Below are 17,972 nucleotides of genomic sequence, written 5' to 3'. Positions count from 1 at the left end.
CAGTAGATCATTGTTACCTTCCCTTGTTCAAAAGTAGTGCACTACATAGGGAATAAGGTGCCCTAACGTTGATCGTTACCTTGTCTCTGTCCTCCACCAGGTCAGTCAGTACATCATCAGGGTCCAGGATGCCCCCGTCACAGTACTCCACATGGTGGGTACGAACCAGGAAGTCACCCTCCTGTGGGAGGAAGCACATCAAACATCCTCATTTTATAAATGGAACATAAACAAGACCAAATCAAACATCCTCATTTCATAAATGGCACAACGAACACAACCAATCAACATTCTGATTTATGGTACACAAACATCATAAATCTCTATCGTCCACAGTTCCATCTCACAAAAAGGCAAAATAAACAGCACCTATTTTTTTATTACAATAATATACATCTGTGAATCAGATCATTTGTAAATCCAATGTCATTTATGAAATGATAATGTTTGCCTAATGTTTTCAGCTTGGGCAACACTTGACAATGGAGAAAAGACTTCCAAGTCTGCCTCATAATGCAAGTGTCTGGCCTGAGTACAGTATCTACAGTAGCCCTCAACTATCTCAGACAGATACAGGAGCGTGAAATTCTCTACTATGACCACAGTCATCCAGAGCTGGGGGTCCAGAGGGGAGGCTGGAGCTGGGAGAACAGGGACTAGAGCTGGGAGAACAGGGACTAGAGCTGGGAGAACAGGGACTAGAGCTGGGGGTCTAGAGGGGAGGCTGGATCTGGGAGAACAGGGACTAGAGCTGGGGGTCTAGAGGGGAGGCTGGAGCTGGGAGAACAGGGACTAGAGCTGGGGGTCTTGATGGGAGGCTGGAGCTGGGAGAACAGGGACTAGAGCTGGGGGTCCAGAGGGGAGGCTGGAGCTGGGAGAACAGGGACTAGAGCTGGGGGGGGGGCTGGAGCTGGGAGAACAGGGACTAGAGCTGGGGGCCCAGAGGGGAGGCTGGAGCTGGGAGAACAGGGACTAGAGCTGGGGGGGGGGGGCTGGAGCTGGGAGAACAGGGACTAGAGCTGGGGGTCTAGAGGGGAGGCTGGAGCTGGGAGAACAGGGACTAGAGCTGGGAGAACAGGGACTAGAGCTGGGAGAACAGGGACTAGAGCTGGGGGTCTAGAGGGGAGGCTGGATCTGGGAGAACAGGGACTAGAGCTGGGGGTCTAGAGGGGAGGCTGGAGCTGGGAGAACAGGGACTAGAGCTGGGGGTCTAGAGGGGAGGCTGGAGCTGGGAGAACAGGGACTAGAGCTGGGGGTCCAGAGGGGAGGCTGGAGCTGGGAGAACAGGGACTAGAGCTGGTGGGGGGGGCTGGAGCTGGGAGAACAGGGACTAGAGCTGGGGGGGGGAGGGCTGGAGCTGGGAGAACAGGGACTAGAGCTGGGGGGGGGGGCTGGAGCTGGGAGAACAGGGACTAGAGCTGGGGGGGGGCTGGAGCTGGGAGAACGGGGACTACAGCTGGGGGTCTAGAGGGGAGGCTGGAGCTGGGAGAACAGGGACTAGAGCTGGGGGTCCAGAGGGGAGGCTGGAGCTGGGAGAACAGGGACTAGAGCTGGGGGGGGGGGGGCTGGAGCTGGGAGAACAGGGACTAGAGCTGGTGGGGAGTGCTGGAGCTGGGAGAACAGGGACTAGAGCTGGGGGGGGGGGGGGGGCTGGAGCTGGGAGAACAGGGACTAGAGCTGGGGGTCTAGAGGGGAGGCTGGAGCTGGGAGAACAGGGACTAGAGCTGGGGGGGGGGGGGCTGGAGCTGGGAGAACAGGGACTACAGCTGGGGGTCTAGAGGGGAGACTGGAGCTGGGAGAACAGGGACTAGAGCTGGGGGTCCAGAGTGGAGGCTGGAGCTGGGAGAACAGGGACTAGAGCTGGGGGTCTAGAGGGGAGGCTGGAGCTGGGAAAACAGGGACTAGAGCTGGCGTGGTTACATGTGGTCTGAGGTTGTGAGGCCAGGTGGATGTATGCACAAATTCTCTAAAACAACGGTTTTAGAAATGAACACGGTAGAGACAGTAGAGAAATGAACTCTCTGGTGGACATTCCTGCAGTCAGCATGCAATTTCACGCTCCTCCAAAACTTGAGACATCTATGGCATTGTGCTGTGTGACAAAACTGCACATTTAGAGTGGCCTTTTATTGTCCCTAGCACCAGGTGCACCTATGTAATGATCATGCTGTTTAATCAGCTTCTTTATATTCCACACCTGTCAGGTGGATGGATTATCTTGACAAAGGAGAAATGCTCACTAACAGTGTTGTAAACACGTTGTTCTTTTGTGCACAAAATTATAGAGAAATTAGCTTGAAATAGCCCTCACACTGTAGAGTTCTATACAGGACTAGGTGTTACCTTCACACTGTAGAGTTCTATACAGGACTGGGTGTTACCTTCACACTGTAGAGTTCTATACAGGACTAGGTGTTACCTTCACACTGTAGAGTTCTATACAGGACTAGGTGTTACCTTCACACTGTAGAGTTCTATACAGGACTGGGTGTTACCTTCACACTGTAGAGTTCTATACAGGACTGGGTGTTACCTTCACACTGTAGAGTTCTATACAGGACTGGGTGTTACCTTCACACTGTAGAGTTCTATACAGGACTGGGTGTTACCTTCACACTGTAGAGTTCTATACAGGACTGGGTGTTACCTTCACACTGTAGAGTTCTATACAGGACTAGGTGTTACCTTCACACTGTAGAGTTCTATACAGGACTGGGTGTTACCTTCACACTGTAGAGTTCTATACAGGACTAGGTGTTACCTTCACACTGTAGAGTTCTATACAGGACTGGGTGTTACCTTCACACTGTAGAGTTCTATACAGGACTGGGTGTTACCTTCACACTGTAGAGTTCTATACAGGACTGGGTGTTACCTTCACACTGTAGAGTTCTATACAGGACTGGGTGTTACCTTCACACTGTAGAGTTCTATACAGGACTAGGTGTTACCTTCACACTGTAGAGTTCTATACAGGACTGGGTGTTACCTTCACACTGTAGAGTTCTATACAGGACTGGGTGTTACCTTCACACTGTAGAGTTCTATACAGGACTGGGTGTTACCTTCACACTGTAGAGTTCTATACAGGACTGGGTGTTACCTTCACACTGTAGAGTTCTATACAGGACTGGGTGTTACCTTCACACTGTAGAGTTCTAATCTCATAATTTCTCTCTGTAAACAGATGATCATGTATCTCAGTTGTCATCTCAGCCTGTAGATATGCATTCATGTTGACCTCTTGTTGTTTTGGGGCAGTGGGAATATACTGCTGCGTTCTATTCTAGGATGGAAGACACGGATACAGATGGATGGGGAGGTAGCATGTAGATGAGGCTGATCAAAGGGTTAGGCAATACAGATGGATTGGATAGGCAGTAATACAGATGGATGGGTTAGGCAGCAATACAGATGGATGGGTTAGGCAGTAATACAGATGGATGGGTTAGGCAGTAATACAGATGGATGGGTTAGGCAGCAATAGGGATGGATGGGTTAGGCAGTAATACAGATGGATGGGTTAGGCAGTAATACAGATGGATGGGTTAGGCAGCAATACAGATGGATGGGTTAGGCAGCAATACAGATGGATGGGTTAGGCAGTAATACAGATGGATGGGTTAGGCAGTAATACAGATGGATGGGTTAGGGTTAGGCAGTAATACAGATGGATGGGTTAGGCAGCAATACAGATGGATGGGTTAGGGTTAGGCAGTAATACAGATGGTTGGGTTAGGGTTAGGCGGTAATACAGATGGATGGGTTAGGGTTAGGCAGTAATACAGATGGATGGGATAGGGTTAGGCAGCAATACATATGGATGGGTTAGGCAGTAATACAGATGGATGGGTTAGGCAGTAATACAGATGGATGGGTTAGGCAGTAATACAGATGGATGGGTTAGGCAGCAATACAGATGGATGGGTTAGGCAGTAATACAGATGGATGGGTTAGGGTTAGGCAGCAATACAGATGGATGGGTTAGGGTTAGGCGGCAATCCAGATGGTTGGGTTAGGCAGCAATACAGATGGATGGGTTAGGGTTAGGCAGTAATACAGATTGTTGGGTTAGGGTTAGGCAGCAATACAGATGGTTGGGTTAGGCAGCAATACAGATGGATGGGTTAGGGTTAGGCAGTAATACAGATGGTTGGGTTAGGCAGTAATACAGATAGATGGGTTAGGGTTAGGCAGTAATACAGATGGTTGGGTTAGGCAGTAATACAGATGGATGGGTTAGGGTTAGGCAGTAATACAGATGGATGGGTTAGGCAGTAATCCAGATGGTTGGGTTAGGCAGTAATACAGATGGATGGGTTAGGGTTAGGCAGTAATACAGATGGATGGGTTAGGGTTAGGCAGTAATACAGATAGATGGGTTAGGCAGTAATACAGATGGATGGGTTAGGCAGTAATACAGATGGTTGGGTTAGGCAGTAATACAGGTGGATGGGTTAGGGTTAGGCAGTAATACAGATGGTTGGGTTAGGCAGTAATACAGATGGTTGGGTTAGGCAGTAATACAGATGGATGGGTTAGGGTTAGGCAGTAATACAGATGGTTGGGTTAGGCAGTAATACAGAGGGATGGGTTAGGCAGTAATACAGATGGATGGGTTAGACAGTAATACAGATGGATGGGTTAGGCAGTAATACAGATGGATGGGTTAGGCAGTAATACAGATGGATGGGTTAGGGTTAGGCAGTAATACAGATGGATGGGTTAGGCAGTAATACAGATGGATGGGTTAGGGTTATGCAGTAATACAGATGGATGGGTTAGGCAGTAATACAGATAGATGGGTATGTGGATAGCATGTGGATAAGGCTGAGCTGATAAAAGACACTGGGAAAACTTGGAGATATGAATCCAAAGCAGTAGCCCATTCCCATAAAAACAGACAGCTCGGAGAACCATTCAGTATTTTAAGACCATAATGGAATGAGCCTTCAGGCTTCATCGGGGTTTTGTCCTCCATCATTTTTAATGGATGTCATGTTTTCTCCGGCTGGGGCAGCCTACGGCTTTTAATTATCTCAGAAATTCAAATAAACCAATCAATCAATAACTAACTTGACTGACTTAATAAAAAATGTCCAATGCGGCTGTTTTTAATCTCAATATTATTATTATTTTTTTTAAATACAATTAACTAAGTACCTTAATTTTAACAAATTGAAAATGGAAAAAATAAACAAAAAATAGCTTCTTAGCAAAGAGCAATTTCTCAAAATGAATTGTAGCTAGGACTGTCTGGGAGCGGACTGAGAGGGGAGGGGAATCTGAAAACTAGCTGTTGTTGTCAGAGAGGACTCTCTTATTAACTCATTTTAGGCCTGGTGATGTCAACAACACAGGCTGACCAATCAGGCGGTCTATTCAAACAGGTCTTGCACTAAAAGGACATTATCATTTTCACAGTATTATTCCAACGTCAGTGTGGAAATACACAGTGTACGAAACATTAGGAACACCTGCTCTTTCCATGAATGGCTGACCGTGTGTATCCTGTACATACCACTACACTGTGTATCCTGTACATACCACTACACTGTGTATCCTGTACATACCACTACACTGTGTATCCTGTACACACCACTACACTGTGTATCCTGTACATACCACTACACTGTGTATCCTGTACATACCACTACACTGTGTATCCTGTACACACCACTACACTGTGTATCCTGTACATACCACTACACTGTGTATCCTGTACATACCACTACACTGTGTATCCTGTACATACCACTACACTGTGTATCCTGTACATACCACTACACAGTATGTAATTAAACAACACAGAGCAGAGTAATGAAATTATGTAAATCAGGAACAGTTACTGTCTGTGTGTGTGTGTGCGTGGGTGGGTGTGTGTGTGTGTGTGTGTATGTGCGTGCGTGTGTGTCTGACCGTGTGTGTGTGTGTGTCAGATCATAACCATGGGCAGCCGGGCCGCTGTAGGAGATGCCAACGGTCCATAACCTAGCCTAATAACATTACAGTGCTCATAAACATTGATGACGATAGTAAATCAGGGCCTGAGCGAGAGAGAGAGAGAGCGAGACAGATACAGACACAGAGAGAGACAGATTCATCTCAGATGGCATGTCCGTGTCTCTTCTGCTCTCTGCGCCTGGATATGATGAGCTGAACCAAAATCATCAGGAAACAACTCTTCTCACACCACAGTCAGATCTCCACCAAGCCTCGGCCCTGTGCATCACCACAATCTCTAGACAGTTAGATCTCCACCAAGCCTCGGCCCTGTGCATCGTCACTATCTCTAGACAGTTAGATCTCCACCAAGCCTCGGCCCTGTGCATCACCACAATCTCTAGACAGTTAGATCTCCACCAAGCCTCGGCCCTGTGCATCACCACTATCTCTAGACAGTTAGATCTCCACCAAGCCTCGGCCCTGTGCATCACCACAATCTCTAGACAGTTAGATCTCCACCAAGCCTCGACCCTGTGCATCGTCACTATCTCTAGACAGTTGTACACTAATAGATACTCATATAATCATAACAGCCAATAGGAACGTCATCACAGTCTCTACACAGTAGTACTGCGTCAGAACAGAACTGATCTCTAAAGACTCTGGTTCATTCTGTACTTTTAGACAGTAATATTGTACCAGCTGTTTTAAAAAAGTAAAGCTGAGGCAGACAGATTTTCAGGAATTGTCTGGTTTCTCCGTAGCAAAAATAAATAAAAATCATCGGAATTACTCATCTTCACTAGCTTCTCGGAAACAAAACCTCACTGAGAACGAATGACGTGTAAAATGCCTGAGTTTCCGCCTTTTACAATTCACCCTGGGCCTATCGAATAGAAAACTGGTCCTGGCCTAACCCTGGGTCTATCCAATAGAAAACTGGTCCTGGCCTAACCCTGGGTCTATCCAATAGAAAACTGGTCCTGGCCTAACCCTGGGTCTATCCAATAGAAAACTGGTCCTGGCCTAACCCTGGGTCTATCCAATAGAAAACTGGTCCTGGCCTAACCCTGGGCCTATCGAATAGAAAACTGGTCCTGGCCTAACCCTGGGTCTATCCAATAGAAAACTGGTTCTGGCCTAACCCTGGGTCTATCCAATAGAAAACTGGTCCTGGCCTAACCCTGGGTCTATCCAATAGAAAACTGGTCCTGGCCTAACCCTGGGTCTATCCAATAGAAAACTGGTCCTGGCCTAACCCTGGGCCTATCGAATAGAAAACTGGTCCTGGCCTAACCCTGGGTCTATCCAATAGAAAACTGGTTCTGGCCTAACCCTGGGTCTATCCAATAGAAAACTGGTCCTGGCCTAACCCTGGGTCTATCCAATAGAAAACTGGTCCTGGCCTAACCCTGGGTCTATCCAATAGAAAACTGGTCCTGGCCTAACCCTGGGCCTATCGAATAGAAAACTGGTCCTGGCCTAACCCTGGGTCTATCCAATAGAAAACTGGTTCTGGCCTAACCCTGGGTCTATCCAATAGAAAACTGGTACTGTTGGTCTACGCCTGTGTCCCCATCTAGTATATACCCTGTAGAAGTCTGTTCCTAGACCCAGCTGATACACACTATATACCCTGTAGAAGTCTGTTAAAATCCCCCAGCAACACAACAGAGGGCTCAGGCAGGTAGAGAGGATCCTGAAGGGCTCTGAACAAAGACAAGAAAAACAGTCTCGACAAAGTAGCTGAGCAAGACGGATCCACAGTCCTCTGTAGAACCAGAGTTGTCTTTGGAAAAGTCTGACCTTGTTTTTAATACGGTGTTTGCGAAGATAGCCACACATACATTTTCTGTCCCTCTCCCCCTCTCTCTAAGATGTGATTATGAGTCTTTGAAAATGCGTAGAGAGTAGTTCTCTCCCCATCATGAAGAAGTAGACCTAGCCTACAGAGTAGTTCTCTCCCCATCATGAAGAAGTAGACCCAGGCTACCACCCTGTTTGAAAGATGTTTAACATTGTGTTGTAAAACTACCCATACGTCTACAACGTAGGGCTTAACTTACTGTCAGAGTAAATGCTAACATGAAGTTATAATCAGAACATGACCTATCAGCCTACTGTTAAGTAGCTAAGAATAGTTTTATCCGACCTCTGACACCCATCATAACCCATATAAACGATAACCTGTCTGTATTGCCAGTAACATTCCACACAGCTGAGTTGCTCTTCCTCTCCCTGGATGGTAACATTTTTCTAACAGACCGCCCTGCCTCCTCCTCTGTGCTAATTGTTCTGTTTTCTGGCGCCAGGCCATGGGTTTAGATGCTATCAGCTCATTCTGCCAGAATTCAGCTTGCTCAGCCCTGTTCATCTCAGCATTCAGGCATCTGGCATTCCCGGCCCTTATGAAAAAATAGCACCGCAGCTCCCTCCCTCCCTCCATCCCTCCCTCCATTTGTCTTAGTAATTAAGTGGCCCTTTTTAGCAATCTGATAACTTCCTGAGTGACTCCCATCTTCCCGAAACACCCCTCTCCCTCCCCTCACTTCCTCCCTCCCCTGCTTCAGGCTCCACTGACTGTTCAGAGAATACATTGCTGCAGGCCACAAGCTCTTTACTACAATGAACAAAAAAATATTTAAAATAAACGCAACATGTAATGTGTTTGGTCTCATGGTTCATGAGCTGAAATAAAAGATCCCGGACATTTTTCACACACACAAAAAAGCGTATTTCTTTCAAATTCTGCGCACATCACTGTTAGTGAGCATTTCTCCGTCGCCAAGATAATCCATCCACCTGACAGGTGTGGCATATCAAGAAGCTGATTTAATAGCATAGTCATTACACAGGTGCACCTTGTGCTGGGGACACTAAAAGGCCACTCTAAAATGTGCAGTTTTGTCACAATACAATGCGACAGATGTCTCAAATTTTGAGGGAGCGTGAAATTGGCATGCTGACTGCAGGAATGTCCATTTCTCTACCATAAACCACCTCAAACATCGTTTCAGAGAATTCGTCAGTTCATCAGTACATGTAACCATGTCAAACCCATATCTTGATTTTTTTCAAACTAACGAGCGATTTATGACATATATAAAGATCTTGATTATTTTAATGTTCTCTCTGAATAAGCTTTGTTGCACAATTAAAGGTAAACTTCTGGTAGCATTAAAGAAAATGAACACAGGTCTCAATCTGTCAAACACGAGCCCACCCGTTAGCCAGCTAATCTTTATATTTAAAGTCTAGCCAACTTGGATCTATTTGGCTTTCCAACACGGTTTAGAACATGGTACAACAGTTGAACTGTTCTGAACACACCCTCCTGTCTGTCTCCAACTGTTTAAAACATGGTACAACATTTGAACTGTTCTGAACACACCCTCCTGTCTGTCTCCAACGGTTTAAAATTATACATCCTGTTCACTTTGTTTAGGATGTTGAAATCAACTGGCCTACCCGGATGAGATGATGCATATCACTCAGAATGAGAACGAGATGTCAATTCCTGATATAAATGAGTCTTTTTATGCTCCTTGCACATCTATAAAACAACAGACGAGACAGTAGCACATGACAGTCTGTGGTTGAAATGCTGCAGTACGGCAATGCCGCAGGCGACAGAAACTGAGGATTAATTTCCCACAATAATGATCATTGATAGTGCCATTTTAGTAGGTTCTACTCTATTCTACATGTTGAGACATAAGAGGGTATTGTTAGAAAGGTTAAGTTGTCGTCTATTACTGTAAAATGTCTAAATCTATTACGGTAAAATAATGTCTCAATCTACTACAGTAACATAATGTCTCAATCTATTACAGTAAAATAATGTCTCAATCTACTACAGTAAAATGTCTCTTAAACTAAAAAGAATGTCTCTACTACAGTAAAATAATGTCTCTACCTACTACAGTAAAATAATGTCTCTAGCTACTACAGTAAAATAATGTCTCTAGCTACTACAGTAAAATAATGTCTCTAGCTACTACAGTAAAATAATGACTCAATGTGTTCCGGTGTCCATATGACCCATTCTGTTGGACCAAACCTCATATGCAAACAGCGAGTTTAAACTGTTTGTTGTCAGAGAGTAAGAAGTTTTCTTCTGTATTTGTTGTGAGTGCCAGGGGGAGGGGCTTGATGTCTGTATAGGAAGGTGCATAGTTCACACAGCACATAGTGAGTGCCAGGGGGAGGGGCTTGATGTCTGTATAGGAAGGTGCATAGTTCACACAGCACATAGTGAGTGCCAGGGGGAGGGGCTTGATGTCTGTATAGGAAGGTGCATAGTTCACACAGCACATAGTGAGTGCCAGGGGGAGGGGCTTGATGTCTGTATAGGAAGGTGCATAGTTCACACAGCACATAGTGAGTGCCAGGGGGAGGGGCTTGATGTCTGTATAGGAAGGTGCATAGTTCACACAGCACATAGTGAGTGCCAGGGGGAGGGGCTTGATGTCTGTATAGGAAGGTGCATAGTTCACACAGCACATAGTGAGTGCCAGGGGGAGGGGCTTGATGTCTGTATAGGAAGGTGCATAGTTCACACAGCACATAGTGAGTGCCAGGGGGAGGGGCTTGATGTCTGTATAGGAAGGTGCATAGTTCACACAGCACATAGTGAGTGCCAGGGGGAGGGGCTTGATGTCTGTATAGGAAGGTGCATAGTTCACACAGCACATAGTGAGTGCCAGGGGGTTGGGCTTGATGTCTGTATAGGAAGGTGCATAGTTCACACAGCACATAGTGAGTGCAAGGGGAGGGGCTTGATGTCTGTATAGGAAGGTGCATAGTTCACACAGCACATAGTGAGTGCCAGGGGGAGGGGCTTGATGTCTGTATAGGAAGGTGCATAGTTCACACAGCACATAGTGAGTGCCAGGGGGAGGGGCTTGATGTCTGTATAGGAAGGTGCATAGTTCACACAGCACATAGTGAGTGCCAGGGGGAGGGGCTTGATGTCTGTATAGGAAGGTGCATAGTTCACACAGCACATAGTGAGTGCCAGGGGGAGGGGCTTGATGTCTGTATAGGAAGGTGCATAGTTCACACAGCACATAGTGAGTGCCAGGGGGAGGGGCTTGATGTCTGTATAGGAAGGTGCATAGTTCACACAGCACATAGTGAGTGCCAGGGGGAGGGGCTTGATGTCTGTATAGGAAGGTGCATAGTTCACACAGCACATAGTGAGTGCCAGGGGGAGGGGCTTGATGTCTGTATAGGAAGGTGCATAGTTCACACAGCACATAGTGAGTGCCAGGGGGAGGGGCTTGATGTCTGTATAGGAAGGTGCATAGTTCACACAGCACATAGTGAGTGCCAGGGGGAGGGGCTTGATGTCTGTATAGGAAGGTGCATAGTTCACACAGCACATAGTGAGTGCCAGGGGGAGGGGCTTGATGTCTGTATAGGAAGGTGCATAGTTCACACAGCACATAGTGAGTGCCAGGGGGAGGGGCTTGATGTCTGTATAGGAAGGTGCATAGTTCACACAGCACATAGTGAGTGCCAGGGGGAGGGGCTTGATGTCTGTATAGGAAGGTGCATAGTTCACACAGCACATAGTGAGTGCCAGGGGGAGGGGCTTGATGTCTGTATAGGAAGGTGCATAGTTCACACAGCACATAGTGAGTGCCAGGGGGAGGGGCTTGATGTCTGTATAGGAAGGTGCATAGTTCACACAGCACATAGTGAGTGCCAGGGGGAGGGGCTTGATGTCTGTATAGGAAGGTGCATAGTTCACACAGCACATAGTGAGTGCCAGGGGGAGGGGCTTGATGTCTGTATAGGAAGGTGCATAGTTCACACAGCACATAGTTTTAAAAAATATATATATATAATGTTTTTAACCCTCTTTTTCTCCCCAATTTCGATCTTGTCTCATCGCTGCAACTCCCCAACGAAGAGGCATCCTCCAAAACATGACCCGCGCTTCTTAACACCCTCCGCCCGCTTAACCCGGAAGCCAGTCGCACCAATGTGTCGGCGGAAACACCGTTCAACTGAGGACCGTTGTCAGCCTGCAGGCACCCGGCCCACCACAAGGAGTCGCTAGAGCACGATGAGCCAAGTAAAGCCCCCCCCCCCCCCTGCCAGACCCTCCACTAACCCGGACGACGCTGGGTCAATTGTATGCAGCCCTATGGGACTCCCGATCACAGTGATACAGCCCGGAATCGAACCAGACTTAAAAGACAAAAAGCTCATAAAAAAGGAGGCAAAACCAACCTTGAATCTTCCAATACGGACATTCAGAACATTGTGCTAAAAACCATAGATTCAAATTAAAGCAAAACAAGTACATTTTTTTAAAGAAAATAATTAATTAATTAAAATATATATACTAATTATCATTATAATTAAATATAAAATAATAATAAAAAAAAATGTAATTTAAAGAAAGAGAAAAAAGGGTGTGTTTTAGCTGATCATTGGCACTTGGGGAGGAATTGTTGCTATGAGGCAGCGTTTCCCTGACAACATCCTGGGGATCCCCACGTTTTGTTGTTTGCCCTAGCACTACACAGCAGAGTCAAATTGATGATTCCTTTTAGCAGCTGAGTAGTGTCACAGCAAAAACCAAAACGTGCACCCCTCGGGGTCCCCAGGACCAAGTTTGGGAAGTACTGCTATAAGGCACTGGCACAAAAAAGGTGGCCCGGTGTAATTCATACATCATATCACGGACTTAAAAAGGTGGCCAAACAAACTGGCCCGGTGTAATTTATACATACGCTTTGTTTTATAAAGACAAAATACATCAAAATAAAATAAAAACCTGGCAAGATGAAAACATCAGTTAGAATAAATCATTCTAAGTGGCCTTGATAAATAGTGAAAAGCACAAAGGCAATAATGGCATAAAAATGAATGTACGTGTCTATACGACAGTAGTCAATCATTTATATGGTCGGATACCATGGCGAATGTGTCTGTTTCCAGGCATCACGTTTCATCAAAACGGAGGTAACGCATCATCTCTCTGAAGCGGTCCCGTGACATGGTTTTCTCCAAAGAAAAGGTATCCCAAACATCGGACTAGAAGCTCTCCAGAAAGCCTACGCTCTCCTTCCACCGAATCCTTCCACGGATATAAGGATTGAAATGATCGCTTCCAGCTGGCTGAGAGCTTGCTGATGTTTTCAGCCTGAGATGTCGGGCTCTCTGTGATGACATGTTGATAAAATCAGCCCCTAGCATGTCACTGGCTTGTTCTATCCAAAACGGTGCCGTCCCCTCTCTCTCTCTTTATCTCTCTCTCTCCCCCCCCCCTCTCCCTCTCCCTTTCCCACTCTCCCCAACTCTCCCCCTCTCCCTCTCTCCCCCTCTCTCCCTCTCCCCCTCTCTCCAATTCTCCCTCCAACTCTCCCTCTCTCTGTCTCTCTCTCTCTCTCTGTCTCTCTCTGTCTCTCCCTCCAACTCTCCAACTCTCCCTCTCCACCTCTCTCCCTCCAACTCTCCCTCTCTCCCTCCAACTCTCCCTCTCTCCCTCTCCACCTCTCTCCCTCCAACTCTCCCTCTCTCTGTCTCTCTCTCTCTCTCTCTCTGTCTCTCCCTCCAACTCTCCAACTCTCCCTCTCCACCTCTCTCCCTCCAACTCTCCCCTCCCTCCCTCCCTCTCTCCTTCCAACTCTCAAACTCTCCCCCTCCCCCTCTCTCCCTCCAACTCTCCCTCTCTCCCTCTCTCCCTCTCTCCCGTCTCACATTTCTTTGTGGTTTGTGGCATGGCCACCTGCCCAGTTTGTATCGGTTCTGTCTTCTTTTCCCCCACTTAGTCCTCAGAAGAAGTGTAGGTTCGCTCCGAGGCTCAGAACCAGAAGAAAACTCATCAGAGATGTCATGATTCATTTCTTCCTCCGACCATCTGAGTCGTTTTCGTTCAGTTCTCATAGCAGCATGTGCATCCATTTTGTCTTGGTCTTCTTGCCATTTGTAAATTATACGCGCTTTCACTGTGTACTCCGAGTTGGCCAGAGTAGACTGATAAGACTGCTTGGATTTGGTGGACAATAGATAGAATAGAACGGTGTTCTTCATTCACAATTGGTGATAACATAATAATGCATCTTTCTCTTCCCCCATTTCTCTCCCATCTCTCCCCCTCGCTCATCAACTCCCCCATCCTCCCCCTCGCTCATCAACTCCCCCATCTCTTCCCCTCGCTCATCAACTCCCCCATTCTCCCCCTCGCTCATCAACTCCCCCATCCTCCCCCTCGCTCATCAACTCCCCCATCTCTCCCCCTCGCTCATCAACTCTCCCATCTCTCCCCCTCGCTCATCAACTCCCCCATCTCTCCCCCTCGCTCATCAACTCCCCCATCTCTCCCCCTCACTCATCAACTCCCCCATCTCTCCCCCTCGCTCATCAACTCCCCCATTCTCCCCCTCGCTCATCAACTCCCCCATCCTCCCCCTCGCTCATCAACTCCCCCATCTCTCCCCCTCGCTCATCAACTCCCCCATCTCTCCCCCTCGCTCATCAACTCCCCCATCCTCCCCCTCACTCATCAACTCCCCCATCTCTCCCCCTCGCTCATCAACTCCCCCATTCTCCCCCTCGCTCATCAACTCCCCCATTCTCCCCCTCGCTCATCAACTCCCCCATCTCTCCCCCTCACTCATCAACTCCCCCATCTCTCCCCCTCGCTCATCAACTCCCCCATCCTCCCCCTCACTCATCAACTCCCCCATCTCTCCCCCTCGCTCATCAACTCCCCATTCTCCCCCTCGCTCATCAACTCCCCCATTCTCCCCCTCGCTCATCAACTCCATCTCTCCCCCTCGCTCATCAACTCCCCCATTCTCCCCCTCGCTCATCAACTCCATCTCTCCCCCTCGCTCATCAACTCGCCCATCTCTCCCCCTCGCTCATCAACTCCCCCATCCTCCCCCTCGCTCATCAACTCCCCCATCCTCCCCCTCGCTCATCAACTCTCCCATCTCTCCCCCTCGCTCATCAACTCCCCCATCTCTCCCCCTCGCTCATCAACTCCCCCATCTCTCCCCCTCGCTCATCAACTCCATCTCTCCCCCTCGCTCATCAACTCCATCTCTCCCCCCAGACTGACTCATCTCATGGGCCCCAGACTGACTCATCTCATGGGCCCCAGACTAACTCATCTCATGGGCCCCAGACTAACTCATCTCATCATCTCATAGGCCCCAGACTAACTCATCTCATGGGCCCCAGACTAACTCATCTCATGGGCCCCAGACTAACTCATCTCATCATCTCATAGGCCCCAGACTAACTCATCTCATGGGCCCCAGACTAACTCATCTCATCATCTCATGGGCCCCAGACTAACTCATCTCATCATCTCATAGGCCCCAGACTGACTCATCTCATGGGCCCCAGACTGACTCATCTCATGGGCCCCAGACTGACTCATCTCATGGGCCCCAGACTGACTCATCTCATGGGCCCCAGACTAACTCATCTCATGGGCCCCAGACGAACTCATCTCATGGGCCCCAGACGAACTCATCTCATGGGCCCCAGACGAACTCATCTCATGGGCCCCAGACTAACTCATCTCATGGGCCCCAGACTAACTCATCTCATGGGCCCCAGACTGACTCATCTCATGGGCCCCAGACTAACTCATCTCATGGGCCCCAGACTAACTCATCTCATGGGCCCCAGACTAACTCATCTCATGGGCCCCAGACTAACTCATCTCATGGGCCCCAGACTAACATTTTCCCCTGGTGGTACTGATGCCACAAAACGTTTCCATTGGTGGCACCAGCCCGTGATTTGGTCGCGCCAAAATAATTTTTGTTGTTTAATATAACACTAAAGTGATGCATCAAACAGTGGACAAATCATTAAGAACATCTGCTAGTTTTTTTGAGTTCATAAAGTAATTCACAGTGTTATATTAAAAGTGTAATAAACAGATGGTAAGATGATTAAGAGATTGGGTAGACAATTAGGCTTTTGTTGTTATATTTTACTGTTAAAATAGGGCTCCAGATTTCCCCGATTTCAGTTCAGTAAAGATGAATTTGCCTGCATCTTTATGTGCCCTGAATAATCATAGGCGAATTTATTTGGGGCTAATTCACCATTAGCTATCTCATGGGCCCCAGACTGACTCATCTCATGGGCCCCAGACTGACTCATCTCATGGGCCCCAGACTAACTCATCTCATGGGCCCCAGACTAACTCATCTCATCATCTCATAGGCCCCAGACTAACTCATCTCATGGGCCCCAGACTAACTCATCTCATGGGCCCCAGACTAACTCATCTCATGGTCCCCAGACTAACTCATCTCATGGGCCCCAGACTAACTCATCTCATGGGCCCCAGACTAACATTTTCCCCTGGTGGTACTGATGCCACAAAACGTTTCCATTGGTGGCACCAGCCCGTGATTTGGTCGCGCCAAAATAATTTTTGTTGTTTAATATAACACTAAAGTGATGCATCAAACAGTGGACAAATCATTAAGAACATCTGCTAATTTTTTTGAGTTCATAAAGTAATTCACAGTGTTATATTAAAAGTGTAATAAACAGATGGTAAGATGATTAAGAGATTGGGTAGACAATTAGGCTTTTGTTGTTATATTTTACTGTTAAAATGTCCAATTAACAACCCAGAGTAGATATATTATTAAAGTGATGCATCAAACAGTGGACAAATCATTAGGAACACCTTCTCTTTCCATGACATACACTGACCAGGTGAATCCAGGTGAAAGCTATGATCCCTTATTGATGTCACCTGTTAAATCCACTTCATATCAGTGTAGATGAAAAGGAGGAGACGGGTTAAAGAAGGATTTTTTAAACCTCGAGAAACAATTGAGACATGGATTGTGTATGTGTGCCATTCAGAAGGTGAAAGGGCAAAACAAACGATTGAAGTGCCTTTGAGTGGGGTATGGTAGTAGGTGTCATAAGCAATTAGCATTACAGCAGGGTATTTCACACTCAACAGCTTCCTGTGTTTATCAGCCAACATCCAGCCAACTGTGGGAAGCATTGGGAGTCGACATGGGCCAGCATCCCTGTGGAACATTTGACACCTTGTAGAGTCCATGTCCCTGATGAATTGAGGCTGTTCTGAGGGGAAAAGGGGGTGCAACTCAAACTTGGGAAGGTGTTCCTAATGTTTTGTCCACTCAGTGTATAAGTGATTGTGTCCCAATACTTTGTTCTCCTTAATGTTGGGGACTATGCACAAACAGTGCTGTCATTTCTAAACGGTTCACCCATTATGGATGAAAAATGCCCTCAAATTAAAGCTGACAAGTCTGCAATTTACCCTAAATTGCATCACTTAAAATCCAAAGAGCTGGAGGACAGAGGGTGGGTCACTGTATATCAGATTAGCTTGTTTAAATGACATAGCCTATACTACAAAACCTACGTATACTATAACGCACAGGGAAGACCAACAGCAGAGTCCTGGCATGAGGGACTTATGTGGAACTCTGTGCCAGTCTCTGCAGACAAAGGCCCGACAGAATAACCCTGCTGCTCTAAATCAGAAGACATCATTACATAATCACAGGATCAAAATGGCGATAACAATCCTTCAGTAGAGTATCATCACTACTGAATCAAGACTACAGCTGAACTCTGACCCCGTTCTAAATCAACAATGTCATAATGCCCACGATTAAAAAAAGATATTGTTTGAAATGCCAAACATCTACAAGAAAACACCGTGACTGTTACATCCACTAAACTAATGTAAAAAGCAAAAGGGAAATCAACACCTAGGATACGTCCCAAATGACACCCTATTCATATGGGCTCTGGTCTAAAGTAGTGCACTAGGTAGGGAATAGGGTGCCATAGAGCTCTGGTCTAAAGTAGTACACTAGGTAGGGAATAGGGTGCCATAGGGCTCTGGTCTAAAGTAGTACACTAGGTAGGGAATAGGGTGCCATAGGGCGCTGGTCAAAAGTAGTGCACTAGGTAGGGAATAGGGTGCCATTGGGGACGCTGGCAGACCACTTCACTATTACCAGTAATCACAGTAGTAGTGGAAC

The 17,972-nt window shown here is 47.2% G+C and overlaps 1 protein-coding gene across 1 annotated transcript in view; it reads right to left on the bottom strand.

Moving 5' to 3' along the window:
* The window catches only part of LOC109886741 (partitioning defective 3 homolog B), a 174,008-nt gene that overhangs the window by 147,037 nt on the left and 8,999 nt on the right, over positions 1 to 17,972 (bottom strand). The window contains exon 2 of the mRNA XM_031801812.1: positions 80 to 181. Within this exon, the coding sequence (XP_031657672.1) occupies positions 80 to 181 (102 nt within the window). The remainder of the gene's footprint in view (positions 1 to 79; positions 182 to 17,972) is intronic.

The sequence above is a fragment of the Oncorhynchus kisutch genome, linkage group LG2, assembly GCF_002021735.2.
Source record: "Oncorhynchus kisutch isolate 150728-3 linkage group LG2, Okis_V2, whole genome shotgun sequence".
Taxonomy (NCBI): Eukaryota; Metazoa; Chordata; class Actinopteri; order Salmoniformes; family Salmonidae; genus Oncorhynchus; species Oncorhynchus kisutch.
Note: the sequence above shows the minus strand (reverse complement) of the source record. Positions and strands in the feature narration are given on the sequence as shown.